Raw genomic sequence first — 24,904 nt, 5'->3', positions numbered from 1 at the left:
CCAAAGGTGCTTCAGCAAAGTACTGAGTAAAGGGTCTGAATACTTATGTAAATGTCATATTTCAGTTTTTATTTTTAATAGATTTGCAGAAATGTCTAAAAACCTGTTTTTACTTTGTCATTACAGGGTATTGTGTGTAGATTGATGAGGGGGGAAAAAACGATTTAATCAATTTTAGAATAAGGCTGTAACGTAATTTTTTGGGGAAAAGTCAAGGGGTCTGATTACTTTTTGAAATTTGGTCAGTCCAAATCTGAACCAATCATAGATTTCTGTTTCACAAGTTTGAACAGCACAGTACAGTATAGCACCCTAGAGTACAGCATGATTTACTGTATTGCACTGTACTTTACTGAACTATACTGTATTGTAATGAACTCTAATCTACTCTACTGATGTGTCCTGTACCGAACTCTAATCTAGTCTACTGTACTATACTGTTCTCTACTGTGCTGTACTTTGACGTCCAAACTTGTGAAACATAGACATCTATGATTGGTCCAGATTTGGTCCGGTCAAACCGAATTTGGTTATGTTTCGGGGTGGAGCTCATTCGAATAATAGCCTGTGTGTAGAATAATACCCAAACATGCAAAGGTCATTCCATTTTTCTACCTTTGTGTACTTAATCAGGATACATCACCATAAAGAGAATGACATTCATAATTAAGCCTTTCTGTATAGTATAGATCAGGGACCCATGATGTCATTCTGTTACCATCATTCTCTAACCCGATGTTAATCAACTTAATTTACTGTAGTTCAATAACCAAAAGGTGTTTTATCATAGCTGACACCCTATTCTTTCTGCAGACATCTTTGAATCTTAATTCAGAGTAAACATTTAACAGGGAGTTTGGAAAACGTCACATAAACTGAGGGAAATTTTACCGTCATTCTGTTACCAAACTTTACATCTGAACTGTTTGAGTAAGTCTGTTTTTGTACAATTTTCAGTGGAAATTGTTAAAACTAGTCCTTGTGCATAGAGTTGTATGGTTTGTTTAACTTTGCAATCAATGGTTTTTGTTTGGCATACTATTAAAGTGAAAAATCAAAGTCTCATTCACTTATTCCATGACCGTGGAATTGCCCAGTATACATTCCCAAATTATTGAGAGATAATAAAATCAAAGTTCTTGATAACGATGATATCTTCAATAAAACCAATCAGATCTCCACATATCTTCTAACTGTGGACCATTAGATCACTTGGTCACACAAGAGCAAGTGATAAAAGTACTACAGGACAGCTGCCATGACATCATAAAAACGAGCCATGCAAATATTAGATCTGGGAATGTTTATGCCATCCTTAAGTTACTGATATCAACTTACCCCCACTGGCAACTTCATGCGTGCCCTTCACCTATTTCTGCCATGCTTACACATAAGACCACTACTCCACAAGCACACTGCTGTCTCTGGCAGGCCTCCAAAACTTTTGACTGAGTGACTGATCCACACAGGGAGGCACTGCCGGGGTGCAGAGATCAGCAGTTAGTACATCACCACCCAAGCATGCATTGCATTTCTCCGATTGAAATATACAGTATCATCTTTTCTCAGGAGTGACAACAGACCAAAACTAGAGAGAAAGGCCAGCCTTAATATGTGGAAAGATGTAATTAAGAACATACACTGCTAGTCCAAGATCACTTATCTCCCATAATTTGATCAACTACGATATGGGCTAGCGTAAATAAACCTAGTCCTTAAGGCCACACATCTCCACATCTCCGAGTCTATCAGCCTCACAACAGATGATAGGCCTGACAGTTGACTGACAACTGGTTTAAATGGACTTGTTTTCTAGGAGGTGCAGTAACCGCCTTCAGCTCTGGGTCTTCTCTCCCTCTTCTCCAGCTTGATCATAGCAGCCTGTTGCTTGGTAACAGACTGTGACCACTTCCCTCTCCCTTAAGTGCAAGAGGCCTGCCTTGGAAAGGCTTCAGAGGGGCCTGTCACTGAACCATGTTCCCCTCTACTCCTGTGTTCCTGTGCTGGTTTAGAGCAGCTGAGCAGGCTGTGTTTGGGGAGCAGGAGGAGAAGGCGGTAGACCAGGCGGCTGGGAACACGTCTGGCTGGTGCTGATGACAGAACCGTACAGAAGGGAGAGGCAAGGGGGACCAAGCTAGAAACCCCAAAGTCTGTCAATCCCATCAGAGTTACTAACCATCACACAATGTCAAGCAAACCTGGCCAACATGGGGCCCACTCTCATCCTGCAAAGTTAAGTCCTAGAAGAGTGTGAAAGCCAAAAATGGGAGTGGAAAGTGACCCTGCATCATAACCCTGCACAACATCTTTCTCAAATCATCTGCTGTTTCTATTTTCTAGAATTGTTATTATTGCAGGCAGTTTCAGTGAGTAATACTGAAAGTGGGAGGTAGGCTGAAAGTAGAATTAATTTCTTCCCTGTACTGGAACTCATAGGCCTGCACCAAACATGTTATGGGGCTAATCATAGAATTACATATAGAATCCCTATTAATTCAACAGGATCTCTGTGGGCCTATTCATGAAGATTAATCATTTAAAATGTATTACCTTTTATTGTGGCATAAACACAACCAGTCATGGTGTTTTCATCTGATTGTCAAATAATCACTTCAAAGGGCTCCTTTACTAGGCTACCAGTGCACGTTCATTCACTTGCAACATATTTCCAGCCTCCAAACAGTGGTGAAAGGACAGAGACATCTGTCATTAGGCCAGAATTTATGCGTCCACTGCTGTCCGTGCGTGTCTCGGTGTCGCCCCTCATCTCTGCCTTGCCAAAATGTCAGTGTTCGTGTCGAACCACATCGCATTCTGGAGCGTAGGCTATAGGCTACCACACGTTTTCAAGTCCATTCCCTCATTTTTCATGCCTCTAACTTCTGTGATAAAAAAAAGGGGTGTAATAGCATACAGTTTTGTTGACATTTTGTTTTAATTATGTGATAGGCTCATGTTTTAGCGGTCTGGTGTACTTCCACTATTTATTTTGCTGGGACGCCGTACCGGACCGTACCGCCTGACTATGAAACACTATGGCACATTCAAAAACAATAGCTAATTTCATATCACTACCTCTGAAAGGCCTCCTAAACTGTTGTGTCACAAAAACATTTTAAACATGAGGATAATGGACAGACTGCTGTACTGTACTTCATTCCCAGTGTGCCATGCTGTGTTCACGCTCGTGTCACATTCTGTTATAGACGGCCAGACTGGCATATTGGTCAACACAGCCTGGGGCCAAGCTGCCTGGTGCAGACAGCCCTTTTCCTGGGCACGGGCGGGCAGGCACGAGAACATCAGAACTATTTATATCCGCTTATTAGACTAGCACTGTTTTCCTAATGAAGCTGTGTCAAATGAGAAGGCAGAAAGAGAGTGGACCCAGGTTTACTACATGCAGTACGAAATGCCCCTTGGAGATTGTACAACTCAATATTAGGAAGGTTTTCTTAATGTTTTGTAATGTTTTGATTGAGATAATAAAAATAAAAAAATAAAATTGAGAGTAGCAAAGTGAAATGCCATCTCTAGGGAACCATCCAGATGCTCTAAATGTGTGTAGTGTGAAGTGAAATCCATGGAATGTGTTCAACAAACCACAAACATTTTTTGAAATAACTTTGGCATGGGTCAATAACTATGAATGTTATGAATGTAACCAGACAAAGGCCATTACCCTATCAGGATCAGCTAACAGACATATTCTCATTCAGCCATGGCCAAGACAAAATATTCATAAAATAACAGGAAGCTGACACAATCTGATGTCACTATGAATCCATCCCCCCAGTCACCTGCTTTGAGTCTCGCTGGCAGTCCAAGCAACACAGCTGGAAAGTATTCACTGTGAACAAAGAGAAATTGTGAAGGGAAACTCAACAATCATCCTAGGTTTACACAAAGGTCAAGTCACTAATTTGAAACATCCCCTATAGGTCCCCTGTACGTGACTGTGATCTGCTGTGCCTGTAAGCATAGATTTACAATTTATAATTGCCCAACCACTTGTTAATGTAGCTAAGGTAGCCTAAATAGTGATTTTCATTTGTGAGTTGATGTAAGAAAAAAAGACAAAATAAAGAAGTAGAATGAGAAAAAGAAGTGGAAATTAGAACATATTTTCCCCCACCATTCAATCATATAATTTACTTCACATAAATAAAATTCTCTATATTTTAGCACATTTTATAAGTACATTTTTGGATTGAATTTGTTCATCTGATGCGTGTGGTCCCTTTAAGAGGAGTCAAAAGAAAATGCTGCGTTTTATAACCAAGTGTGCAGCTGGTATTTACCACACTGGTCAAAATCCAGTTGAACGAACCTCCAACTGGTAATTACTAGTGGTAAGCTCGTGTACCATCTCCGAGTTCCGATTTCTCACACATGCTGAACTCTGACGTCACATATTAAGGAAACGGTCTCAATTACAGCATTTTCGGCAGTAAAATCCATCAACAAAATAGTATTTATAGAAAGCAATCTATTAATGTTTTTTTTTTATCACTATAATTGCTTGCGAGCATGATAGCTGTACTTTTTGTCGATGGTTGACATGAGCCAATCGGCGTTTCTCAACAAGTTCAAAGCACGTGAATGCACCCAACTCGTATTTACGACTTCACAACATGTAATTACCACCTTCCCACTTAGTTATAAACGCAGCAGAAGTCCCAGCATCCCAAGCGATACAGCTAGCTAACTAGCAAGCCAAACCGGCTTTTGACAAATATTTTCTATAACAAAGAATTTGTGGGTGCAAAACCAATTTCAGATGAATACATAGGAAACGGACATTATTGATGTTGCATACTGAATAGGCCTGTATGTTCTGGCTAACATAAATGTGCCTCAACAACCCTACATCGTTTCAACAAAACAAAAAGACTGACTAGCTAGCTAATGCTTTTAGCCTTATAGGCAAAAAAAACATGTCTAGTTAACAAGCTAGGTAACAGATGAAAGCGTTATAAGTATATCTGGCTAGGTAGCTATTTTTACTCGATTACAAGCTCGGGTACATCAAGCAATGTAGCATGTCAGGGCGAAAGAGGACGCAAATATCCGTACCGGAGACCGAGGACCAAGTAAAGAGGGGCGTGTCACTGAGACAGGTGAGGTCTACCGTCCATGACCATGAGAGCGGTGATGTTGATGATGTCAAACCTGGGACAGTGAAGAGTCAGTATTTCTCCAAGGAGGGGGACCCCGAAAGGCTTGGAGAAGAGTTCTTCAACCAGCCCTGTATAAGTTTAGCTAAAGCATTCCTGGGCAAGGTACGTTCCCTAGAATCAAACATCATTGTAACCCAAACCGCTGTTGAATAACCCTTGATCAGATACAGATTATAACAGTAGATAGGTTTATGACTAGGGCAGCCCTCGTGATGGGAAGGGGGCTCTTTGTGGACTAATGTCTACCTCTGATATAGCTACAGATTGTTATACCAGATAATGTGATTGAACTTTATTTGCTCCCTGAAGTAATCCAACAATGTGTACGCTACCATCTTGTCTATATCAAGTATTTTCTCATTGATCGAGACTGGTAGGTGTCCACCCCAAGGTGCTCGTGTCATGAACAACAGACACCTGTCTCGATCAATGAGAGAAGACTTGAAATAGACATGATGGTAGCGTACATATTGTTGGATTACTTCATGGAACAGAAAAATGATTATCTGGTGTAACAATCTGTAGTCACCTCTAAGGATTATTGTTGCAACTGGGAGTTGGAAAGGTCATCTATTTTAATCCTGAACAGAAACACTGTGCTTGCATTCAAACGACCAGCAAATTTCAAAGCCAGGAAGTGCTTGTGTATGCAGAGTGACTATTAATAATCTTAGCCATGACTCCTTTGCACGCTGCTTCTTTTTAAGCCCTCCAGTGGCTGAATCCTGTGCATGTTTGTGTTTAATTAAGCTATGTCTGGACCAGTTTACAGGAAGGCTGTAATAAAAAGTATGAAAGCCATTATCATGTGGCAAGGCTTCCGGGCTGGTTGTTAATTGTCAGAGAAGCTTGGTTCCCCCCCCGGTGTGATCATGCATTCCACCAGCCTTCCAGCACACACTGCCTCAGAACACTGTGTGGTTTGCGAACAGTCCTTTGCTCAATGCTGAAATAATTGCTATCCTCAATGGTGACTTCTTTCAACAGCACTGAAAGAAACCCTCTGACTCTGAGTAGTTGGTGCTGACTGAGATCCAAACAACTGATGGGAGAGGACTTGTCTTGTAGAGAAATCTTTTTTTCCTTCTCACATTAACCTCACTTTATACTACTTTGTCCCCCTGCCAGCTCCATCTATACTAGATGCCTTCTCGGCGGAGTCTCATGGCCTCTTGATTTTTTGTATTTATTATGGATCCCCATTAGCTGCTGCCAAAGCAGCAGCTACTCTTCCTGGGGTCCAGCAAAATTAAGGCAGTTTCTACAATTTTAAAACATTGCAATACATTCACAGATTTTACAACACGCTGGGTGCTCTCAGGCTCCTACTCCACCACTACCACGTATCTACAGTACTAAATCCACGTGTATGTATAGTGTGTATGTTATCGTGTGTATGCATGTGTCTGCCAATGTTTGCGTTGCTTCACAATCCCCGCTGTTCCATAAGGTGTTTTTTAATGTTTTTAAAATATAATTTTACTGCTTGTGTCAGTTACTTGATGTTGAATAGAGTTCCATGTAGTCATGGCTCTATGTAGTACTGTGTGCCTCCCATAGTCTGTTCGGGACTTGGGGACTGTGAAGAGACCCCTTGGGGTATGCATGGGTGTCCGAGCTGTGTCCCAGTAGTTTAGACATACAGCTCGGTGCATTCAACATGTCAATACCTCTGATAAATAAAGGTAGTGATGAAATCAATCTCTCCTCCACTTTCAGCCAGGAGAGATTGACATGCATATTATTAATATTAGCTCTCTGTGTACAGTTGAAGTTGGAAGTTTACATACACCTTAGTCAAATACATTTAAACTTAGTTTTCACAATTCCTGACATTTAATCCTAGTAAAAACTACCTGTCTTAGGTCAGTTAGGATCACCACTTTATTTTAAGAATGTGAAATGTCAGAATAATAATAGAGAGTGATTTATTTCAGCTTTTATTTCTTTCATCACATTCCCAGTGGGTCAGAAGTTAACATGCACTCAATTAGTATTTGGTAGCATTGCCTTTAAATTGTTTAACTTGGGTCAAACGTTTCAGGTAGCCTTCCACAAGCTTCCCACAATACGTTGGGGGTATTTTGGACCATTCCTCCTGACAGAGCTGATGTAACTGAGTCAAATTTGTAGGCCTCCTTGCTCACACACGCTTTTTCAATTCTGCCCACAAGTTTTCTATAGGATTGAGGTCAGGGCTTTGTGATGGCCACTCCAATACCTTGACTTTGTTGTCCTTAAGCCATTTTGCCACAACTTTGGAAGTATGCTTGGGGTCATTGTCCATTTGAAAGACCCATTTGCGCCCAAGCTTTAACTTCCTGACTGATGTCTTGAGATGTTGCTTCAATATATCGACATCATTTTCCTACCTCATGATGCCATCTATTTTGTGAAGTGCACCAGTCCCTCCTGCAGCCAAGCACCCCCACAACATGATGCTGCCACCCCCGTGCTTCACAGTTGGGATGGTGTTCTTCGGCTTGCAAGGCTCCACCTTTTTCCTCCAAACATAACAATGGTCATTATGGCCAAACGGTTCCATTGTTGTTTCATCAGACCAGAGGACATTTCTCCAAAAAGTACGATCTTTGTCCCCATGTGCAGTTGCAAACCGTAGTCTGGCTTTTTTATGCCGGTTTTGGAGCAGTGGCTTCTTCCTTGCTGAGCGGCCTTTCAGGTTATGTCGATATAGGACTCGTTTTACTGCGAATATAGATCATTTTGTACCTGTTTCCTCCAGCATCTTCACAGGGTCCTTTGCTGTTGTTCTGGGATTGATTTGCACTTTTTGCACCAAAGTACGTTCATCTCTAGGAGACAGAACGCGTCTCCTTCCTGAGCGGTATGATGGCTGCGTGGTCCCATGGCGTTTATACTTGCGTACTATTGTTTGTACAGATGAACGTGGTACCTTCAGGCGTTTTGGAAATTGCTCCCAAGTATGAACCAGACTTGTGGAGGTCTATCATTTTTTTCTGAGGTCTTGGCTGATTTCTTTTAATTTTCCCACGATGTCAAGCAAAGAGGCACTGAGTTTGAAGGTAGGTCTTGAAATACATCCACAGGTACACCTCCAATTGACTCAAATTATGTCAATTAGCCTATCAGAAGCTTCTAAAGCCATGACATCATTTTCTGGAATTTTCTAAGCTGTTTAAAGACACAGTCAACTTAGTGTATGTAAACTTCTGACCCACTGGAATTTGGATACAGTGAAATAATCTGTAAACAATTGTTGGAAAAATTACTTGTCATGCACAAAGTAGATGTCCTAACCGACTTGCCAAAACTATAGTTTGTTAACAAGAAATTTGTGGAGTGGTTGCAAAACGAGTTTTAATGACTCCAACCTAAGTGTATGTCAACTTCCGACTTCAACTGTACATCCAAGGGCCAGCCGTGCTGTCCTGTTTTGAGCCAATTGCAATTTTCATAAGATCTTTTCATTGTGGCACCTGACCACACGACTGAACAGTAGTCAAGGTGCGACAAAACTAGGGCCTGTAGGACCTGCCTTGTTGATAGTTTTGTTAAGAAGGCAGAGCGTCGCTTTATTAAAGACAGACTTCTCCCAATCTTAGCTACTACTGCATCAATATGTTTTGATAATTTACATTTTAGTCATTTAGCAGACGCTCTTATCCAGAGCGACTTACAGTAGTGAATGCATACATTTCATACATTTTTTTCCCCCCGTACTGGTCCCCCGTGGGAATCGAACCCACAACCCTGGCGTTGCAAACACCATGCTCTACCAACTGAGCCACACAGTTTACAATCTAGTGTTACTCCAATCAGTTTAGTCATCTCAACTTCCACATTATTTATTACAAGATTTAGTTGAGGTGTAGGGTTTAGTGAGTGTTTTGTTCCAAATACAAGGCTTTTAGTGTTAGAAATATTTAGGGCTAACTTACTCCTTGCCACCAACTCTGAAACTAACTGCAGCTCATTGTTGAGTGTTGCAGTCATTTCAGTAGTAGCTGACATGTATAGTGTTGAGTCATACGCATACATTGAAACTATGGCTTTACTCAGTCAGTTAGTTAGTAAAAAAGCAAGGGGACTAAACAGCTACCCTGGGGAATTCCTGATTCTAACTGGATTATATTTTATAGGCTTCCATTAAGACAACTCTTTATCCACATTATAGCAGGGGGTGTAAAGCCATAACACCAGTTTTTCCAGCAGCAGACTTTGATCAATAATGTCAAAAGCTGCACTGAAGTCTAACAAGACAGCCCCCACAATCATTTTATCATCAATTTCTCTCAGCCAATCATCAGTCATTTGTGTAAGGGCTGTGCTTGCTGAGTGTCCTTCCCTATAAGTACACTGAAATGATGTTGTCAATTTGTTTACTGTAAAATAGCATTGTATCTGGTCAAACACAATTTTTTCCAAAAGTTTACTAAGGGTTGGTAACAGGCTGATTGGTCAGCTATTTGAGCCAGTAAAGGGGGCTTTACTGTTCTTGGGTAGCGGAATGACTTTAGCTTCCCTCTAGGCCTGAGGGCACACACTTTCTAGTAGGCTTAAATTGAAGATGTGGCAATATCGTCTGCTATTATCCTCAGTAATCTTCCATCTAGATTGTCAGACCCTGGTGGCTTGTCATTGTTGATAGACAATAATTTGTTCACCTCTTGAGTTGATGAGTTGAATGATCTAGCTAAACATGGTGGGGAAATGTGTGTGTTCCTGTATCAACATTGGAGTCCAGCCAGCGGTTGCACAGCCATTGGCACACATACACCATCAGCAGGGCTTATTGTGACCCCACACATGTAGTCTAGTTCTCTTCAGAGACAACAATAGATCAAGTTCCTACTGAAGACTTACCCACTGAGGACACACATGAAAGAAAGTATTTATTTGGGCTATCCCTTGTTTGTGCTGCAAGGTATTGGTGCGTCGGAGTGCGGATGGCACTGAGCTGAGAGGGAGGGTGGTGGAGACTGAGGCCTACCTGGGAGGAGAGGACAAAGCCTCTCACTCTGCTGGGGGAAAATGCACTGAGAGGAACACAGCAATGTTTATGAAACCTGGCACCATCTATGTGTACCCCATCTATGGCATCTACCTCTGTATGAATGTTTCCAGTCAAGGTAAGACCATACAACCAAACAGTACAACAGCCAGGCTTACCCTGAAGGCAGTGGAACAAACCACCATTAATAAACCAAACTGCCATTAAAACCACACGCAGTAAAGTTCAGTGTGTTGGCCTTATCTGTAGGAAAATCACCTCATTAGAGACTAAGTAGTGTTGCATCTCCCAGGCTCCCATGTTACTTTCATTAGGCGATAGTTCTTTTTTCAACTGTTTCTCATTATTGAAGACGTTATATTATATGTTGCACCATGTTATTATCCATTCATTCACACTGGAAAAGGGGCAAAGGAAGGAGACAGTATGGCTCCACTCTATCATTCCCTGTGTGTGTTCTCTCTAGGGGAGGGTGCTGCCGTGCTTCTGCGGGCTCTGGAACCTCTACATGGCCTGCCTCTGATGAAGCAGCTGCAGACAGCCAGGCGGAGGGAGGGGGCCCGGCCCCTGAAGGACAAGGAGCTATGCAATGGTCCCTCAAAGCTGTGCCAGGCCCTGGACATACCACACTGCTTCGACCGGAGAGATGTAGCCTCAGACCCAGAGGTGTGGCTGGAGAGGGACACCCAGATAGGACCGCAAGAGCCAGACCTCAGGGAGGTGGTCTCAGCAAGCCGGATCGGCATTGACTCTCATGGGGAATGGGCCACCAAACCCCTGCGCTTCTATCTGCGTGGTCACCACTGTGTGAGTGTAGTGAACAAACAGGCAGAGACACAGACTCACTCACTGGCCAACAATGTGATATCAGACTTTGCGTCCTCCTCTGTGGACGTATGTGATGGTGACACAGGACAGAGTTGAAACTGGGAATATTTTTGAATTGTATCAAACCATGATGAGTAAATACTTTGTTTTTTTCTTAACTATAAACAAGTTTTTACAGACATAATGCTAGAGCAGGTGAAAACATGTCAGCTATGAGCTATTTCAGTCATTTGGTCTAGCTATGGGGAAATCATTGCAAAAGACCCAAAGCCAAAATGTTTGCTCTGAGGGGAATCCAGACTCAATTTATCATTACTTCTTAGATACACACATTGTTGCCCAAACACAAATCCGGAATATGCCATATTTGTATGCTACAAATGATTAAACTACATTCCAAACATCTGTAAAATATTTGATCTAGCCTCCCCTCCCTGCTATCAAAGCAACTAGAATTGTCATTCCAGCCATTCTCATTAATAAACATCCTTGCTTGAAAAGTTCTCTTGGAATCATTGATTTCACAGATGTTTGGAATGTCGTGCTCCTCCTCTCAAAGCAAAAACAGCATGTCTGTTGTTTGGCATCTTTTAATTCTTTCCCTCCCACTGAGATTCCTGGGGGAGGCTGCCTTGCCTGCAGCCTGGAATTAGCATTAGGCTTGTTTTCCTACATTGTGTTTGTTGGAGATGATTTAGCACTTTTGGGAACCCCTCAAGTGGAGTACAGTGTTTAAACTGCTCAATTTATAGGTGTCACTAAAGCTCTTCACACACTGTTTATTCAATAATGTAGTATTGAAAACAAGGCATTGAACGTAAGACATCTGAGAGAAAGGGACAAATTAAAGCATCTAAAAGCTATATACATGCACTCACAGTCCCCCAAGCAGGGGCAGACAGTTATTCTTTTAGAAATCTTATTTTTTGGGGGGTGCATTGGTGAGTACAGTTGGCTGAAAGCAGCAAGCGCCATAATAAGGCCTTTGTACAGCAGCATTCTGTCCATCTGGTATTTCAGAAAGGGTCCTTCACCTCATGACAGACCTCTCTACCCTCTCTACTCCAGAGGAGACTGGAAGAGGGAGATGACAGGGTCCTCATGGTTGGTGACCACCAGAACACTTCTGAATTTGTCAAAGAGGGTCTTCAGCTGAGAGCGCCTCATGTTTTCGTTATACATGATCTCCTCCAGGTGATGGTGCCCTCGGAAGTAGTGCAGCAGCCTGGAAAGAGGGAAGGAACGTCACACAACAGGCAGAGAAATGAGACTAAAGCAAATTCTCCACCAAATCATTAGCTGAGTAAATCTAGCATGAAGCAGCACTTGTTAGAGCCAGTAATCACATTAGTGCATCCTGCACACTATGCAGTCACACTATTGATTCACTGCTTAGGGCTTTGGCATTTTCCTTGAAGCTTTTTCTCACTTCTGCACTCTCAACAATTGTTACACAACTGAAAAACACCATTCTCTTTCCCATATATTCATACATGAAGACAGGATGAGAATAAAAAAATAAAAAATCTAAGCCTTGAACAAAAATCCTTTAATTCCCCACAAGACCAAGCTGACAGATGTATGTTTGTTCTGAAGATATACGAGTCACAAGAGCCTCCAGCCCAGGTCCTTCAAAACGAACCAGCTGTCATGCTGGCTGTTACACAATAGAGGGCGCCATTACGCCACTGAAATACAGTAGCCCACCTTGGTGCCAAATAGTAAAGGGCAGGGGACATACTGTACCTGGCAAACATGCGCAGGTCTTCAGGACTTTGTGCAGCCGGGATATTAAGGATGACCTGGCGCTCGTGCTCTGTCAGGCTGGCCAGTAACGTCTCGGTCATCCTCCTGTTTAGCGGAGAGTCTCCACCAGGAAGCAGTTCTGCACTGGAGTTATCCATACTGGGACTGGTCAGGGTCATGTCATCACTGCTGGCTACAGAGAGAGAGAGTGAGGGGTGGAGAGAATGAGAGAGACAGACATTGATTGAGGAGAAGGAATGACACAGGGGTTGATGATTAGCTGACTAGAGGCACAATTGTAGCAGGTAACCCTTTTGAACAGGTATTGAACAGGTTAACCAGGCACGGTAGTACATAAAAACATCCTCTATCTTCCATCAGCTGTGTGCAAGACAGCTGGTTGAAGGGGAAGTTCACATACTTGGGGATCCGAAGCTGAGTGCGCTGGGTGTGCTGAGGCTGCGGCCCCCCACCCGGGCCACCAGGGGGAGCTCCTCGTCCCGCAGCAGACCTGGCTCCTCCTCACTGGGGGGCACCAGCAGACACACATAGGTATGGAGCTGGATCAGCAGGCGCCGCTGGAGCATCCACACCACCATCTGGATCAGCTGGGCCTGGCCAGAGGAGGAGGGAGGCGGAGAGGGAAGGTGGTGGAGGGGAAAGGAGAAAGGACAAACTGGGTTAGAGACACCACTCAAAGACAAAAACTGAACAAGTGGAACTGGAAGAAGCATCACCATGTAACTGGGCACATCTGATTCAGACAGGTTCCAACCTGGCCCAAAATAGAGCCAAGAAATAGCCGCGTGTTCTGGTCCTGTTCTCATGAAAAATAGATGTTGAGAAGGATGGACTTGATGTCTTTTATAATTTATCATGTTCGCTTAGAGAGCTCGGCCAAACCAGGATGGGTCTGGGAGAGAGCCCAGATGTTCTTTCTGCTTCAGACATCAGCATTTCTAGGGTATCAATTACATGCTGAGTAGCTTTCTGGAAGCTATCTTTTAGTCAAAATGAGCGTGTGTATTTCCTAATAGACCTACCTCCTGCACAGACGCATCCAGTGGGTTCCTAAACTCAGACAGTGAGAGGGGCAGGGAGAACTTGGCCAGCATGGAAGGCAGGTCATGACCTGGGAACTGCTGGCCAAACCCCTCAGCCAATGGAGAGTACCTATGCAAGAAGAAGGAGATGGTGATTTCTTACTTCTTCATATTCATACTGTACCCGTTACAAATGTTCAAGCAGGAGAACATCCTTTCACTCGACAGTACGAAACATAGACGGACCATGAGTGGCCCAAAGAAAATCTAATTCAGTCAACAAAAATAATGGGTTGACATGATATGACATCACATTTTGTTATAGATTCACCATCCAATCATTAGGTTATAATTCAACATTAGCACCCTGATGCTCATGATGACAGCTTATTATGTTGGTATAAAATGGATGTACAGATTACAGTGTCTGGTTCATTAGTTTAGCCACCTCTCAGCACACACCTTGTTAATGAGGCATGGCAGGAATGAGAGAAGGAGAGAAAGGGAGCACAAGGCTGTTCAAACACACACACACACACAGATACTCACAGGCTGATGTTGGCGTGTGGGGACAGCATGTAGACATTGTTCTCACACAGAGGGTACACTATGATGGCTTTTCCCCAGTACACCAGGTGAGCAGCAATCTGGAAGATCTGCACACACAATGAACAGAAACAAAAATGTAACTGTGAAAATGCATTATTGGTCATGGACAGAATCTGTCTGTATAAAAATGAAATATTACTGAAGAGAAAGAAGATTCCTAATTTACCCCACTAGATGGCAGTACGAGAACAGCAACATTATGACACCAACGCTATGACTTGACATTGAGGACAGTTTGTAATGACTTGCTATTCTTTATGACAATTCTTTATATTGCAGCATGTTAGTGTGTAGCAACTTACAATCAAATATAGTCCCCTGTTGAAAAGTGGGCCAATGTCAACTAAACCTGGCTTCAAATACTATTTAGGGTATTTCAATTGCTCTCATATACATTTGGAAGTAAGTATTTATATTTTATTTTTAAAGACAAGTAGTTGAATATTGGAACGTATTTGGAAATACACTTTGGAAAGTATTTAAAAATACATTGACTCAAATACACTCCATTGCATTAAACCTGGGCATTTGAAAATAGTGTTTGAAATTAGTATTTGAAAATGCTTTCAAATAGTAGGCTATTTATAGGAAATTATTTTAAATACACTTACATACTTCCAATAGAAGTATTTTATTCAGCCACATTATTTGAAAATACTCAAATACACAGAAAATAAGTATTAAAATAAACAATCAAATACCCATGTATTAGTGTGTACTGATGCAAGGTGCTCCTACCAACCTGTAGCAGGTTCAGGTCTGCATCCTGTGCCAGCTGCTGCAGGTTCTTGACTGCAGAGCAGGTCTTAATGAGGCGCACCAGAGCAGGAGAGCAGTCCAAAGGCAGCTGGGCCAGCAGAGCCTTCTCACTGTCCAGCAACAGCAGAGCATGATACGGCCTGGGGGACAACAACACATACATTTAACACAGAGCTCATGTTAATGACTAATTATCACTAGTTACATTCTATATAGTCCCTGAAGTGTATGGAAATTGCTAGAAATGTACTCATTTTTCTCTCTTGGAAAATACTCATAATATATAGCTATCATTATGGCTTATATTTAAGTTTCAATGCATGTTTTACTAAGGGCAAAATTGGAGTTGTAGTAGTATTTTGAGATGAAGACGCTGTAACATTGGTCTGACTGAACATAAGCATGTGAAAGGCAGAAGAATTAAATAAAGAACGCCATTAGGTGGCGCTGTGGCCTACAGGAAATTATTGGTGGAGCTTCTCACCAGATGCAGTTAATAGTTCCACATAAAGAAGCAGGCCACAAGAGCTAACTGTTACCACAAAGAGTTCTCTCTCTCACAGCCTCGGTATATTATTACTGGAAAACTTTCCAGAATACAGATCTGATCCACATACAATGAAAGCCTACAAAGTTCTGCCGTCAGTTACAACTTGTAACCCACACGTCACAGTGTTCAGTCGCTCACAAAAGGACTCACACACATACACACCTTATGGCCTTGAGGCTACGCTCCAGAGCCTCTGGGGGTACGTGGTTGCTCCCTACCCGGTGGATCTTGTGAGGTAAACAGAAGCTCACCTCCAGCCAGTTGTTGATATGGAGCCTCACCACCCCTGTTGTACACAGGCTAGATAACACAACACAGACTCTATTATTACATCTGCACTGTAAGAACAAAGAAACTATCCACAAATACATGATTTTGTAGGGCGTTTTTACAAACCTGTCATATGCCTCCTTCAAGTCCCTGGCAAGTTTGCATTTAGGAAGGATTTGTCTGAACGGTGACTGAGGGCTGCCATCAGCTAAGAACGAAAACACAGAAAATCAAGTCACATACATTGACCTCTCTATGACATTGTAAATCCATGTCACGTGAAGACTGACAAAGACACCTCTCATCCCTATCTTCTTTGGAACAATATGGAGAGGAAAATATATGCATTGTTCTGTAAAATGCTATCAGAGTAAAGTAGGAACTTCATGGTACTTAATGGCTGGTACTTTATGGTACTAGACTCAAGCACTGAGTGGTGTGTTTTGGGTAATATAGTATGTGACTCACTCTCGGTCATGTTGGTGACCTCGTCCTGCACAGCCAGCATCAGCTTGGCCTCTCTGGTGAGATACTGGCAGCGGCGCTCCTCGTGCTGCAGGGCGATGGCGATGCGCCGGGACAGGTTGTGCATGCAGCTGATGACTGACGGGTCGGCGTTGGCCTGTAAGGGGCGCCAGGACAGAGAGACGGCATTATGAGACACTGGTGCAAAGCAACTGGAACACTGATCACACTTCAACACTTGGTTAAAGGGATACTTCGAGATTGTGGCAATTAAGGCCCTTTATCTAATTCCCCATAGTCAGAAGAACTCGTCGATACCATTTTTGTCTCTGCGTCCAGTATGAAGGAAGTGAAAGATCGTTTCGTGAGCCAATGCTTACTAGCGTTAGCGCAATGACTGGAAGTTTATAGACTTCCAGTCATTGCGCTAACACTAGTTAGCAATTGCGCTTGAGCTAGTTAGCAACTTCCTTCAAACTGCACGCAGAGACTGAAATATCGAAATATCCCTTAAAGTTTTTACTACTAAAAAGTACTTTATTATTAGTTTGTAGATGATTATAAATCTGTAATAGTTATAACACATTGGTTGAAATTGTGAGCATCTACTAAATTATTACATTGTAATTGTAACAAATAGGGAATCTATGGTCCGGCAAGTCAGTAACTCAAGATATCGGTTTGTTTACATCACTAGATCTGAGTATTAGCAGCATTGCTGACTGTAAAACATGTTGACTTTAAAATATTGTAATCTCTAAGTAACTTCAAAACAGCAATATTAGCAACATAATCCATTTAGAACTTCAATAATAACTTTATTTAAAAAAAAAAAATGTGAGTGGTAAAATGGCCCTAGTTCCAAACTGCTCATTTAAAACATTTGCATACTACAAAAACAATTATATCACATATTTTATCAATAAATGTATGTTAAATGTTATTTATTGCAGTGAAATAATTTTGTGTGACCTGACATTGAGTGACATTACTGGCACTCAATTACAAAAAATATGAATCAATAGCGTATTTAAACAAATTACTCATATTTCAAAACAAAACCCAAACAAGTCAAAAGGGCAGGACATCATTTTCTGCATCATCATGTTAGGCGCAGAGCCATGGAAAATGGCAGTGAGTGACAGGCTGGGTGGGTTGCTGGGCAGGTTTCTGGGCAGATATGAGGTTAGAACATGACTGAGCACATTCCGCCCAGTCTCAGCTGTGCAGGGCTTGGCAGCCTCCAGTGAATCAGCAGTCTGCCAGGCTGAGTCATGCCCAGGGGAGGGTAGTGCCATGCTGGGTAGAGTGATTAAACAGAGCCCACTGCCCCCACCCAGCTCTCGCCCTCCTTTCTACCACAGATAGACCCCATGCTGGAATGTTATCACCCCAAGAGACCCATCCCTTTCTGGGAAAGCACTCTCCCTGACCTGGCCTCACCCACCCAAATTACCAGCCAATTTATTTTATTTAATTAGAGAAAATGTATTTATCACCAATGAATGTGGTGTTTGTAAAATAAGCACATAATGTGCTAAAACATTTAGCTAATCCAAACCTGTATATAAGCACTTATGCATCAAATGAAGAGGAATATTATTGACATGACAGTAATTATATTCAAGAGGAAAGAGAAAGCTATTTATGGAAAATAAAATAAAAATGACGTTTTTACCCTCAGAGCAAACACAACACTGAACAGGATCATGGTGGGCATCTCCCTCTTAGGTGAGGGGTCTGTCTTAGACACCTGGACAGAAAGAAATAAGATAATAAATATAATAGATATAAGATGTTCTAAATCATTCTATGATCAATGGCTTTGCACACCACTATTTAAATCATAATACTTGCTATTGTATTTATTGAAATGTATAAACAACACAGTGAAAACATTCATGTTAGTCCTGTGACAAAGCTCTCTAGACAAGAATAAACAGCTGTAAAAGGCTCCTTTTATACTGGTATTTTCAACATCTTATTTACAAAAATACATAAATATATAACTGCACTTTTTAAAGCTTGGTTTATTACAGTAGGTATTCAATTAAGCTTTTAAATACCATTCTATGAGTGCCATAGCTCATGAATTGTTGGTATAATTTCTGAAAAGGGCCATTTTGTAAGGATTCTAACATACAGCTCAGGCTCTGTTTTTAGGGGATCACACTGATGAGAAATTGCCATTTGGATACAATCAACAGCATACAAATCACATGGATTAAATACATGTCTTTATGGAAAGCAAATGATTCACTGCACCAGTTGAGTAATTTGTTATCAGGTTCATCAGGACATTAATTTCAACCTTCTAATAGGCCACATGTAGTCTAGTGAATGAAATAGTACCTATCATCAACCTACTTAGGTTAGATACGTTTTAGTTACGTTACAAACCATTTCAATATTTGTCTAGAATTTCACTCCAAATGATTTCTCCACCCCCACCCCTTATATTCAACCGTTCTATCTTACTTCTGTGAATTGTCAAATAATGATTGTGAAACACTGAGATGTAAGGCACTTCTTCCACTAGATGGAGCAAGGGACCTGAATTCACAGTCTCAGAGTGGAATTAGAAGTCAAAGGAGAATTGCTGTTTCAGATCAAGGGGAGAAGAACTGCCCCCTCTCATTGAAGCCACAAAGTTCAAAGCCGACCGCAGTACTGCAAGAATTGTTTGCAGAAAATAGTGATTGGGAAAATGTCAATCTTCGTGGTCAATCTTCATGTAAATAAATGAAAAATATTCTAAGACAAACATGGTACCAATAATTAATTCTATTACACCAGATGTATGTCTTTAAACGGATTATTTTAAAACCAAAAGGTCGCTTGTTCCAACCCCCGAGCCAACTAGGTAAAAAAATCTGTCGATGTGCCTTTGAGCAAGGCACTTAACCCTAGCTGCTCCTGTAAATTGCTCTGCAGAAGAGCATCTACTAAATGACTAATGGAAGCCTGCAGTACCCCGGTAGGCCTTCAACTTAATATAATCATTGAGAGGGGGCAGCACTGAGCTAGCCTGCAACGTCTGGAGTAGCTCAAACTGCGCATGTTATATATCCATGAGATGCCATATTAACCGACTTCCTTGGCTTCAAATGCGCTATTGAGTCTTCACAAAGGGATGAATTGTGTCAAGTGATTGATGGCTTTGTCCATCCATTCATATACAGTCATTGTTCAGATTTCGTGGTACTGGTGGACTGACTGACAGAGAATCTCTGCAGGTGAATGTGTATTTATGCTCAGGCCATCACAAATTCACAAAAAAGTATCTTACCTGAATGGTGTGAGGATGCTGGAGGAGGGTGGGGTGCCCAACGAAACGCACATTGTCTATCTTCAGCTCAAACTTCTTCCCACACATATCAGACTTGGTGGCCAAGATAGTGGCGAGGATGATGTCAGAGAACCTTATTGGAGAAAGAGAGGAGAAAAAGACCTAAGTAAACCAGCCGAGAGTCGAGCAGGAAGGGAGGAGAGCAACAAGATATCTGAGAAAGTGCCAATTATATCTAATTCGGTTTCATTGTCTTTGTTTTAATATTTAGTCCATCAACCTATAATGGTAGCCATAGTGTGACTATGGATAGGAGGGTTAGGTTAATCACATGGATCAGCCTGCAACCTGATTGATAGATCACAGTTTGAAAGGAGCTGGTGTAAATAGTACTTGGAGAGGAGAGACAACAGTGAACAAGCCCCCTCTGGCAGAGAAGGTGAGGGCTTTGTAAAGGGGAGGTGACAGACTCATGCTGGTTTACATAGCTCATGCTGCAGGCTGGCCCCATCATCAAAAAAAATGATATCATCATCATCAGGTGGTATTATTCCACCAGAAAACCGAAAAGGGACAAATTCTAATCCAATCTTAATCATGGCTATGTTTTTGTTATGAGAAATAAGTCAGGATATTATTATGGCTCTGATTGGTTTAGCCATGTAAAAGAAGTCTATGTATCTATTCAGAATTGATTTCCCAACAATCAAATATCATCAGATGAAGTGGATTCCAATGCTAAATGAACTGAAGAATCTACGTTGCTGGTTTTGGAGCAATCATTTAACAAGGCTGAATTGAAATGCAGGATTAACCAAGATAGACCAGTGAATCATTCCATCTGTAATAATTCAACAGGAATTTCAGAGATTAAGGTTGGCGTAGGCATATATATGTACACACACACAGGATATATATATATATATGCAAGACAAAACAGGAAGGAAGGAGTGAATAAAGACAAGGGTGTTCTAAACAAAGGAAAGGTGGTTTTAGAATGATTTGGTCTTACCCTGCTACCAACTGTTCATCAGTTAGTGGAGTTTGTTCTCTGAAATGGGAATAGGGCCATAAAAAAAAAACGCAAACAAAAGAAAAGAATGCAGCAGACAATTGGACAGAATGCATAACAGAAGGACATCACAAACAAATCTAAACAAGATTACCACTTGAGAGTGACTTGAATAAATATTTTAAAGCAAATTGATCTAATTTTTGTACCTAAGACTTGATTACAGAAAATGTTGTAACGCTTCACGATGCATTGCTCTTGTACCGGAGTACAAATGCTATAATTAACCCAGTAACAATGTTATGAACATGTTATTACAAAGTAATTTAGCATTTGCTTTGTAATTGCATAGTAGTCAACATTAGATGTTGTGGTTAGTGGATTCAACTCCATTAAAATGCAACAACAAAGCAATAACTAAATAACAACAAGTTACTAGAGTAATTACCATGTTAATATCATAGATGGGTTGAAATTGGTAAAGAGTAAGCCTAACTTGATGTAAATAGGCCTGTAGCTTTTATTTGAGTAACTACAGTGAGGGAAAAAAGTATTTGATCCCCTGCTGATTTTGTACGCTTGCCCACTGACAAAGAAATGATCAGTCTATAATTTTAATGGTAGGTTTATTTGAATAGTGAGAGACAGAATAACAACAACAAAAATCCAGAAAAACGCATGTCAAAAATGTTATAAAATTATTTGCATTTTAATGAGGGAAATAAGTATTTGACCCCTCTGCAAAACATGACTTAGTACTTGGTGGCAAAACCCTTGTTGGCAATCACAGAGGTCAGACATTTCTTGTAGTTGGCCACCAGGTTTGCACACATCTCAGGAGGGATTTTGTCCCACTCCTCTTTGCAGATATTCTCCAAGCCATTAAGGTTTCGAGGCTGACATTTGGCAACTCGAACCTTCCGCTCCCTCCACAGATTTTCTATGGGATTAAGGTCTGGAGACTGGCTAGGCCACTCCAGGACCTTAATGTGCATCTTCTTGAGCCACTCCTTTGTTGCCTTGGCCGTGTGTTTTGGGTCATTGTCATGCTGGAATACCCATCCATGACCCATTTTCAATGCCCTGGCTGAGGGAAGGAGGTTCTCACCCAAGATTTGACGGTACATGGCCCCGTCTATCGTCCCTTTGATGCGGTTAAGTTGTCCTGTCCCCTTAGCAGAAAACCACCCCCAAAGCATAATGTTTCCACCTCCATGTTTGACGTGGGGATGGTGTTCTTGGGGTCATAGGCAGCATTCCTCCTCCTCCAAACACGGTGAGTTGAGTTGATGCCAAAGAGCTCCATTTTGGTCTCATCTGACCAGAACACTTTCACCCAGTTGTCCTCTGAATCATTCAGATGTTCATTGGCAAACTTCAGACGGGCATGTATACGTGCTTTCTTGAGCAGGGGGACCTTGTGGGCGCTGCAGGATTTCAGTCCTTCACGGCGTAGTGTGTTACCAATTGTTTTCTTGGTGATTATGGTCCCAGCTGCCTTGAGATCATTGACAAGATCCTCCCGTGTAGTTCTGGGCTGATTCCTCACTGTTCTCATGATCATTGCAACTCCACGAGGTGAGATCTTGCATGGAGCCCCAGGCCGAGGGATATTGACAGTTCTTTTGTGTTTCTGTCTCTCACTGTTCAAATAAACCTACCATTAAAATTATACACTGATCATTTCTTTGTCAGTGGGCAAACGTACAAAATCAGCAGGGGATCAAATACTTTTCCCCCCTCACTGTATCAATTGTAGGCATGTGTATTTTTGTTAAATTCTTCCTTTTAAATTAAATGAGTGACTGAAATGTTCAATAAAAAAAATCTGTATCTTGTGGCCACTATTTTGCATGCCAGCCATTTCTTATTGTCTGAATGTCACTTGAAAATTAAAACGCAAACACTTTAAAAGCCCACATGTTAAACAAAAGGCATTTATGTAACAAGGTTAAAAAGCTCATGTAACCTATCCATTTATTTGACATACATATAGCCTGACTTTCATAATCACATATTCCAAATAACAGATGGGTGTGTATTGCCATGAACCAATGCTGTAATATCACAGACACATTTGCAAGAGGGCACAAATACAACCCTAGCCCTCTTGGGTGAACCAGAGCCAATAGGACCCTAGCCAACACACATACCGCCATTGTTTTAGTCAAATGTTGACTAATTTGACTAATTTTGTTCTGATATGAACATATCCAAAACTTGACTGGTTAACAAAACGTATGATGAATATGCTGAAGCGTCACACTGGTGCAGTGTCACACAGTCCCCTACCCCATTCAGAAATTCTAACTACTTTAGCACATATTGATGATAGTATCTTCTGACTAGTTTTGTTGAGAACCCCAACACTTGCTCTAAACATTAACAAGCATTTCCTGAGGTACTATATTGGAAACATAAGGAATGTATCTTTCATTTCAGTGAGAAATACTTTTTTATTTAAGTTACTACACACCTTTATAGGGTTAGTTTTCCCACACGGACATATGTCCATGTTACAGAGCTTGTTGATGGAAGACATAGGCCGCCACCTGTGCAAATTGGCTATCTAGCATGCTCCTAACAGCTGTGTGTAGGCTAACTGAGGAGGAAGTGTAGTTCATAAACTGGGGGCACACAACCTGTATGGATCTGTGTAAAACTACTAAAGTAAGTGTATCTTTTTATTTGAAAGATTATTTCTCGCTGACATGAAACATAGGGGGCATATCAGCATACGTTTTGAAAACTGCTTCGAAAGCAATGATTATTGACGTTTTTAAACCTTAAAACACAGCATCGAAATTGTAGTTTACACCGAGCCAAATGCAGGCGAATTTAATGGCTGAAAATCCGACATAAGGAGAAGGGTTTTCGAAAGCTAACAGTCCCCATTCAAAGGGATGTTGTTTATTTCCCCATCGTGATATAGACCTAAACATGGAAACATTATGTAGGTGACATAATATGATGACCAATACCTAGAATCTCCATCTGGGTCTTCAAGAACATCTCCTGTAGTGTTCAATGCATATGGACTTCGCTGTTTTGCTTTTGGGCAAAGATATCAGATTAGAAGATTGTTTACCAAATTTTACATATCACACCACATAGCAAGCTAACGTCACATACACAACAAGGACTACTTACTCGTGAGTGAAGATGTGCAATCTGCAACCCGTTGAAATGGGTACCTAAAGAGCAATTTGTTCCCTCGGCTACCCGAAGTAACCAAAATTACACTGATAGGGCTTGTCTTTTCACCACATTTGAAGAAGCTATTTTCAGACTGTTTATACATAGATTTTCGCTCGCCTTGTAAATCAAATGAAGATGAATGAATGTACATATTTTAACGTCGAGTAAGCAAATTGTTTGTCAATTGATATTTAACATTACAGTAGCTAGTTACATGGTTATAAGAAACCTAGCTACCACTTGCCAGACTTTCCAACAATTATTAAATATAGCTAGCTCGTATGCTAGCTCCGAGCTAACTAGCTTGTGCTAGCTAAGAAATGTTGAGGGTTAATGTTAGCTATCGCAGCACCATTAGCTACATTTATTAACTACTTAACAACACTCGGTAATATACTGGTGACAATATATTTTAATACTTATATAATTCCATTATCTGCTAGATGTGTTGTTGTTTCTCTCCTCCAGCTCAGCGCTACCTGCTGCCTGCCAATGTTGTGTGTTACACTGATATGTGATGTAGAGCGTAAAAATAGTTCCGCTAGTGGGGTGTGAGATTACAGTGACTATGTGAGATTATCGGTCGATTCTGAAACAAATACCCTGTTGTAAATCTCGCATTTTACCAGTTAATATCATCACTGTTATTTTTCACATTCAATAGCAATGTAACTGTACTGTAGCCTCGCGCGCCAGCATGATCACGTGAGGCTAATACAACTGGAAAGCATAGAGCAGGGATTCTTAAACGTGATCACCTCGAGACCCAAATAAAATATCAAATCAAATCACATTTTATTGGTCACATACACATATTTTGCAGATGTTATTGCAGGTGTAGCGAACTGCTTGTGTTCCTAACTCCAACAGTCCATTAGTATTTAACAATTCACAACAATACACAAATCTAAAAAAAGAATGGAATGGTATTAAGAAATATATAAATATTAGGATGAGCGATG

At 41.3% G+C, this 24,904-nt stretch overlaps 2 protein-coding genes across 3 annotated transcripts; one reads left to right on the top strand and one right to left on the bottom strand.

The window, feature by feature from the left end:
* Positions 1-4,761: 4,761 nt before the first annotated feature.
* On the top strand, positions 4,762-11,256 carry LOC106607370 (DNA-3-methyladenine glycosylase-like). The gene is made up of 3 exons (XM_014204287.3): positions 4,762-5,282; positions 10,087-10,291; positions 10,640-11,256. The coding sequence occupies exons 1-3, from the start codon at positions 5,043-5,045 to the stop codon at positions 11,095-11,097; spliced, it is 903 nt and encodes a 300-aa protein (XP_014059762.1). The 5' UTR covers positions 4,762-5,042; the 3' UTR covers positions 11,098-11,256.
* A 508-nt stretch (positions 11,257-11,764) lies between these two features.
* Positions 11,765-24,422, bottom strand: LOC106607369 (GATOR1 complex protein NPRL3). 2 transcript variants are annotated; one of them, XM_014204285.3, is made up of 14 exons: positions 23,895-24,361; positions 23,726-23,795; positions 20,745-20,783; positions 19,733-19,865; positions 18,122-18,196; positions 16,447-16,600; positions 16,105-16,186; positions 15,871-16,008; positions 15,142-15,298; positions 14,340-14,446; positions 13,791-13,920; positions 13,169-13,361; positions 12,748-12,940; positions 11,765-12,226 (listed from the first exon to the last, which is right to left on the bottom strand). In XM_014204285.3, exons 1-14 carry the CDS (start codon positions 24,091-24,093, stop codon positions 12,061-12,063), a joined length of 1,836 nt encoding a protein of 611 aa, XP_014059760.1. In that variant the 5' UTR covers positions 24,094-24,361; the 3' UTR covers positions 11,765-12,060. The 2 variants fall into 2 exon arrangements, with proteins under 2 accessions (XP_014059760.1, XP_014059761.1); XM_014204286.3 differs by lacking the exon at positions 20,745-20,783 and having other exon boundaries at positions 23,895-24,422.
* Positions 24,423-24,904: the final 482 nt, after the last annotated feature.

This window comes from Salmo salar, chromosome 06, assembly GCF_965601325.2.
Source record: "Salmo salar chromosome 06, fSalSal1, whole genome shotgun sequence".
Classification (NCBI taxonomy): domain Eukaryota; kingdom Metazoa; phylum Chordata; class Actinopteri; order Salmoniformes; family Salmonidae; genus Salmo; species Salmo salar.
Note: the sequence above shows the minus strand (reverse complement) of the source record. Positions and strands in the feature narration are given on the sequence as shown.